The sequence below is a fragment of the Montipora foliosa genome, chromosome 9, assembly GCF_036669935.1.
Source record: "Montipora foliosa isolate CH-2021 chromosome 9, ASM3666993v2, whole genome shotgun sequence".
Taxonomy (NCBI): domain Eukaryota; kingdom Metazoa; phylum Cnidaria; class Anthozoa; order Scleractinia; family Acroporidae; genus Montipora; species Montipora foliosa.
The window spans coordinates 9,619,371-9,626,870 of NC_090877.1; the positions used below are offsets into that span (position 1 = coordinate 9,619,371).

Consider the following 7,500-nt stretch of genomic DNA (forward strand, 5'->3'; position numbering starts at 1 on the left):
ACTAAAGAAGTAGCTAAAAATGGTGTTCAGTGCGCGTCTGCAACAATTGACTGTGCCCCTTTGTACGGAATTTTACTGGCTTGTTTCAACAGGTCCCTGTGTGGCGGGTGTGGTTGGTAACACAATGCCTCGCTACTGTTTATTTGGTGATACAGTCAACACTGCTTCGCGAATGGAATCAAACGGAGAGGGTAAGTTTAATCAATCTTGAAATGTAAACCATATAAATGCTTTCCAATTGGTTAAAATTCGAGAGCATCCTCCGTCCATTTTCCGGTGCTATTTTCCCGTGCCGGACCATGATCATATCGCTTTGAGATATAATAGATCTGTTATTATTTCAAATCTACATAGCAGACACAAAGCGCGGGAAAATGTGCACGCGCAAGCCACGATTTGTTTTGGTTTCATTTCTGATTGGTTGACAAAATGGCGCGAGAACTTTGAACCAATCACTGAGTGAAGTAATGAAAAACCAATGCAATTCGCTAATTACTTTCGACACTCAAATGAAAACCGCTCTATAATCCCTCGAGAAATTAATATTAAGTTATTTCTTTTCAGCTCTTAAAATTCACATCAGTCCAAACGCAAAGACATTTTTAGAAAATCTTGGTGGCTATCATATTCAGAAGAGAGGAGAGGTATTTTTGAAGGTAAAATCGCCTTTTACCAACTTAAAGAAAGAACTGTCCAGTAAAACTGAGAACTCCTGAAATCTTACTTTGTGATTTTCAAAACTTTTTATATTTTAGTCATAAAATCTTGATTGGTTTAAAAAACTTCTATTTTCCACTAATTTACTTGCCAAGTTGTTATCGGACAGTTCAATAAACCAATCACATTCAAAGTTGTAATTTAAATCAACCAATCACAAACTTGGTTTCAATCACCATAGAAACAGTGTACAGACTCCTAAATTGGACTTTCTTTCTCTCTTTCTTTCAGAGAGACATTAAACAATTTTCGCCTCAGTCTTTTAATGCAAATTTTCCCTTTCTTTCATAACTTGGCTCATCTTCTTCTTTTCTCGGAAATCGTAATTTTTATGATTAATTGGTAAGAGGAATTCGTGTCGTCCAATGCGGTGTGTAATCATACTCGTTATAAACAAATCGGACTCCGATTTGTTGACCATTACTTATTCTAAGTTGTGCAGAGTGCAGTTTTTTGAGTGTCAATAGCACCCGTCTGTATAGAAGCGCACGTTCTGGGGAGTCGCTTACTTGAGAAATTTCTTGATTTTACACTATACAATGCTGGGATTTTACCGATTTCAGTAACACTTCGAAAACCGGTAGGCCGTCGTGCGTCGCCTGCCTCTCAGACATTAACATTTAAAGTTTCCCAGGCTCAAATTTTCTTTTAAAATTTTAGGGCAAAGGAACTTGGATAACATTCTGGCTGGAAGGATCAGACATGCCCCCAAGGATTCATGGACGATGCCAAAAAGACAATTATTGCACAACACCTCTCGTGACGAAACGACCCGAGAGTGGTTGGAAAATAGTGAAGGAATTACTTCCAAAGCTGGCTTTGCAGTCCAAAAGTGGAATCATCTCTCCTATCAAGATCACTGTAACATCAAAACACTGCGCGCCACTTCCACCGATATCGTGACAAGATTTACTCGAGGTTATTGACGGAGTGTCCACGCGTCCGTCCTCGTTGGCGTAGATGGCGCCGGACAGGCGGTACAAGACCTTTAATTTCAGCAACTAAAAAAAAAAAGATCAGCTGCAATTGGCAAAATACTCGAAATAAGAAAAACCGGTTGTGTCGAATCCCTAATCACCGATCAACGATGTACAGATTGAGAATTAAGGGAATGGATGTTCCTTTAAATTCGACAAAACCGAACGAATACGAAAACTGAGGGGCAACGGCAGAACGAAACGTGCTATCCTGCCAATTTATATGCAGAAATTTGAAAGTTTATAAGTGTCTCGTAAGGTAACAAAGAGGATGCAATTCAATACCTTAATGGCTCTTTACACAGTAGTCCAAATAGTCTTTAAAAACCGCTTCTGAGTAAGAAGAACTTTGAATATGTTGTTACCTCTTCAAACATATATTGGACTATTCGATCGGAGATTTTTACCAAGTTATTACCACGAACTAGGCCCTTACCGGTTTAATTGTAATAAATGAAGTTACATCATTTACCACTCTTTAAGTTATTTTCTGAGCACTTCTGTTACATTTTCGGTTGTAAATAAATTTATTTATTTTATTGAATTGCTATTTTGTAGTGTTGCTCCTCTGCGGAATGTCATTGTGTCCACTAATATCGGCGGAACATTTTGTTGATAGAAAGTCAAAATAATTTGGAAGCTTTTTCGCTAAATTGTGCCATGGAAGTCTCCCTGGTTTGGTGTCATTTTAATTTATTACCATATTTCTCTTAAAAGCGGGTACCAGTTCTTACACAGTTCACCAGTTCTTGTGTGATGTAACCTTTTCTATATGCATAAATTCCATGAATTAAGATCTTCTCGAGTGAAGCCTCTTTTTATTTTATAAATATCACCGATAAATCATTTTGCAGTTACCTGCACAACTTGAATTACGAAACCCCAGTTATATAAGCTGTGAGTGATCGTTGGCTTCTGAACCATGGCTTCCAAAGTGCAACAACCTGCAAGCATTATCTCTTTGAATATTTTTAAATTACGAAGTATGTAAAGAGAACGTCTCTTTAGACAGTGTTCTTGGCGGGATGGGTATAACTTGGCTTTTCCGTTATCTTTGCCGGGGTATTGTTTGGGGTTCCTTCACGTCCCATGGGGTTAGAAAAAACAACGTACTGAGCCCACAGTGAAGGTCCGTCAGTAGATGTGACACACGTTTCCGTATTCGTTTGAAAACGCAACTTTTTTTCTCCGTTTTCAAAAAAATTCGCGTCCAAACGTAGGGTTTTCGCATCCTTTTCGCCTGTCCACACGTATACGATGAATGGATTTCAAAACGAAAACTTATTGAGGATAACTTGACTGCGCATGCTTGACGCATGAGTATTCGTTTTTATGATAACTATTTGGGCTAGAAAGTTGTCCCTCCAAGCGCTAGTACGCCCAGGTCTAACCCAAAATCGTCCAGGTCTTGGCACGCAACCACCAAGTCGTTTCAACCTTCCGCCTCTTGACACCGGTGGTGAAAGTAACCTAATAATGTTCTGCCGCTTTCTGGAATAGTTAGCTTGAAGAAAGAGCAAAGCTAAATTTGCTTAATTAATTAAAAACAGGCTTGAAATAAATAGCTTTGAAATATGCCCAAGTACTGAAGACAAGAAAGTGAAGCGCCTGTCCGCCATCTTGAATAAGTTTATAATATTGCTCGGATTGAATTGGAACTGATAGTGTGACGTCAGCGTTTTTGAAAGTTCCGTTTTCGTCCGTCCACACGTACACGCGAAAACAGCGTTTTCAAAAAGTTCCACTCTGGAGAGCGTTTTTGAAAAGTTCCGTTTTCAGTGATAGTTTTCATCGGATACGTGTGGACGGAAGCCGTATCCGTAAAGAAAAAGTTGCGTTTTGAAATGAAACTATTACGTGTGGACGGGAACCTCAGGGTTGGTCCAAAAAGCCACTTAAAAAAAATACCATAATACTCTTTGTTTGTCCCCCCCCAAATTTTGTATAAGCATTGTTTGTTTTTTGTCTTTGTACCATTGTACTGTCCCAAGAGAAACCGGAAACAATGCTTATGCAAAATTTGGGGGGACAAACAAAGAGTATTATGGTATTTTTCAAAGTGGCCTATGACATTAAGCTGAACCCGCGATCCAACGAGCGGACTGGCTATGCCCCCGATCGACTTTAAAGAGAAATCTAATTTTTTTTCGTATCTGTAATACGATCCGAGAACTAGAGGCAAGGCACTAAAAAATACAGAGTACACGATATGGCATAAGAAGCCCGAGAACATGGTAAAGACACTTTCAACAAACCTTCCATGAAGGTAAAACAAAAATTTTAGTTTCTAAAGAAACTGTGGTGCTGCGTCGGTGGGAGATTAAAACAGAAATTTATTTTATCAAACGATTTGATAAAGGTCAAATAGCCACCGTGAAAGATTTGGAAACCTGACGTTTCGAGCGTCAGCGACGAAGGGCTAACGCTCGAAACGCCAGCTTTCCAAATCTTTCACGGTGGCTATTTGACCTTTATCAACTCGTTTGATAAAATATAATTTCTCTTCCATGAAGGTACTGTGTTCATTAACATTTTAATGGTCACGCCACCGTGGTTCCGTGGTCCCGCGGTCCCGCTGTCCCGCTGTCCCGCTACCGTAGTAATTCGTCCCAAGAGGCCATGGTTTTTTTGGAATAACAAAAAAATAAATGGTGGCACACGCTAACACCAACCCGGTGTGGCCAACACATTACGCATGCGCATGCGTGATAGAGCAGTTTGGCTTACCACATTGTCATGTGGAGCTGCCATTTAAAAGGGTGCTTAAAACATGTTTTTGGTACATTAATTACGTAATGCTAATGAGTCCCAGCAAGGCCGAAAAACAGCTCTGTGATTGAGACAAATTGGCTTTTTTCGCTTATGTTTTGGGTTCTGTCCTAAGTTAACTGCCGGGAGGGAACGGCGTGGACCAAATCCTAAGTTGAGTGTGCGCCACGACGATTCCCTCGTGTCCTGATAATGGTTGGCGTACTTCCCTGAGGAGATTTACCGTTATGTTGGCTCGTCGGTTGTCTTACCACAGTTGCTGGAGGCTGTTGACCAAGAAAAGCTCGTGGCTGTTCGGTTCCTCCGTGGTGGTCTTGTTCGCTTGACTTTTAAAGACTCTAAATCTTGTGACGAAGTGATTCAGCGTGGCTTGTCTTTCGATGAAACGCCTATTCGTGTTTCACATGCAGATGCGAAAGTTCGCTCGTCCATCTTCGGGATTTTCCTGCAGAAGTATCAGTCCTTTCTGTTAAGCAACCGTGTTGTGAAGATAGCCTTGGACAATGAAGTGCTGTATTTTGTTCGTTTTCATGTTTCCTTGTCATGTGTGGAGGGGTGTGTGAGGGGTGAGGGGTGTGGAAAATGCGGAGTGTAGAAAATTTCAATTTTCCATTTCAATTTCAATTTTGCATTTCAATTTCCGGAGAAATGCGGAGAAACAGTGTGTTAACAATAAAAAAAAAAAAGCGATGAATCATTGCATTTTAAGATTCACAGGGCTGGGATGGAAATAAGTGGAACATGGCACTCAGGTTTGTCGCCGCATTCGTATTACCTCGTGGCATTGCCAACAAATGTTAAAAAGTGCTACGGATGCGGTGACATGTTCGCAGAAAAATTTCGTCAGACACCACACAACATCGTGGTCAAGCATGTGGATAGGCGTGTGGTACGCACGGACGACAACACAGGGGCGTTAGTGTACAGCACAGACTTTACCCACACATGTCCAATATACATGAACTGAGTCGGGTCGTCAATTTCTGTTGACGGCCCGACTCACCGGATGTCGGGTCGTGAAGTTTAAAAAGGAAGTAAGATTTACTGCCGGAAGTCGAACTGCCTGAGGCAGCTTCAACTATCTCGACGGATCGTGACGATCCGATCAGGTCGTGACGACCCGTCATTTGAAAAGTCGACCCGACTTTTGGAAGTGTCAGGTGGTGAGAGAAAGAAAAACTTCGATGAACAAAGGAGGCTGTGCTGCTCAAAAATGTTGTATGCTTCGTTCTCAAAGAGTAGCCACTAAAATATCGATATACGCGTAGAAAATTATAAACATCGACCAGAATAGCATTCACAAATGTTGCGAATATGTGTCCTTAATACCCTGACAACACGCCGTTCAGAAACAGAAATAATGACTGACTGTAATAGCGCTCCGAAATGTTGAATGACTCGTTCTTAAAGCGTAGCTATGGAAGCGTCAGGTGGTGAGAGAACGAAGAACTTCGATGAACAACGGAGGCTTTGCTGCTCAAAAATGTTGTATGCTTCGTTTTCAAAGAGTAGCGACTAAAATATGGATATACGCATAGAAAACTATAAAAATCGACCAGAATAGCATTCACAAATGTTGCGAATGTGTCCTTAATATCCTTATACCATGTTGTCCAGAAACAGCAATACTGATTGACTGTAATAGCGCTCCGAAATGTTGAATGCTTCGTTCTTAAAGCGTCGCGAAATCACTGGACACTTCCTCAAAACATATAGTAACGAAAATATCGATATACGCATAGAAAATTATAAACATCGTCCACAACAGCAATCACAAATGTTGCGAATGTGTCCTTAATACCCTGACAACACGCCGTTCAGAAAGAGAAATAATGACTGACGGTAATAGCGCTCCGAAATGTTGAATGCTTCGTTCTTAAAGCGTCGCGAAATTGCCGTACACTTCCTCCAAACATCCAAGCGTAGCAAAAATCGCAGCAAGCTTCCTAAAAGCATCAAAAAATGGTGAATGGTTCGTTCGTTCGTAGCGAAATTAATACCCAGACAACATGCTGTTCAGAAACAGGGATAATGATCGTTCATAAATGCGAGGATCATAGCTTAACTTGAAAACAGTTACTGTTTATTAATTTATTAATTTAAAGAACGACAACTCCTATGATACTGCAACGAGAAAGTGGCTGCTAACACGGAAACAAAAATGCTGGGCAAATTCTTTCCCAAAAACTCCATCCTTAATTCACACAGATCTAGAAGCAATGATATTTGCAAAATCATTACTTCCTATCTGAGAACAAAGTGACGATTATAGCAGCATTTTAAGTTGCTTTCAGCTTAACAAAGTCACCAGCACCAACACGGTATCCTAATGACTTGCGGTTCTATCTTTAATTTGGAAAGTCAGACTTAAAATTCTACTACCTTACTCTATCATGTACGAATTCTAAGAGTTACGTTGAAAAAACCCCTTCCACACCAGCACTCATGAAAACTCTTACGCCCAAAAAATGTACAAACAACGGCCCGCATTTTCCACCCCACGTCCGGCGTCAAGAAATTATGCATTCACGTTGCAGAAAATCCACAAATAAACCGTAAACCAGCACTATTGCTAAAAAACAGACTGAACAGACAAAAGCAAATAAAGAACTTCAAAACTATTGCCCAGTATTAATCACCTAAACGCGTCGAAGTCGTTATCAGATTTAATCTCTTCATGAAAAACGGAATGATGCTGATCTGTTGGAAGAACGCAGTATAACAATTCATTTCATGAGTTTTACGTCCTTTAAATCAGTATACCCCAAACGGCAACCTCGCGTTGTCGCTGCATGCTTCACGGTCACACGTTTCATAAAAACCCCTAATAAAGTATATATTTTCTGGAAGCTTAGGAATTGTAGATTCCGATTATTAGTTGATTTAAGGCAAGAAATAAAAACCTTTCCTAAAATAGCCCTCATTTTTCAAAAGTATATAGTTTCACAAGTTGAGTTCGTTTCCGGTCAGAATTTAACCGGAAACTACGTTTTCTTCACACCTTGATCCAAGAAACAAAATTTTGATTAATTGTCTG

The 7,500-nt window shown here is 40.3% G+C and overlaps 1 protein-coding gene across 8 annotated transcripts in view; it reads left to right on the forward strand.

Annotated features, from left to right (window-relative positions):
- LOC137971030 (atrial natriuretic peptide receptor 1-like) overlaps positions 1-2,238 on the forward strand; it is a 73,441-nt gene extending 71,203 nt beyond the window's left edge. For all 8 annotated transcript variants that reach the window (XM_068817730.1, XM_068817728.1, XM_068817729.1 and 5 more), the window contains 3 exons: positions 93-191; positions 565-656; positions 1,378-2,238. In XM_068817730.1, coding sequence (XP_068673831.1) covers positions 93-191; positions 565-656; positions 1,378-1,620 — 434 coding nt within the window. In that variant the 3' untranslated portion in view covers positions 1,621-2,238. The remainder of the gene's footprint in view (positions 1-92; positions 192-564; positions 657-1,377) is intronic.
- Positions 2,239-7,500: the final 5,262 nt, after the last annotated feature.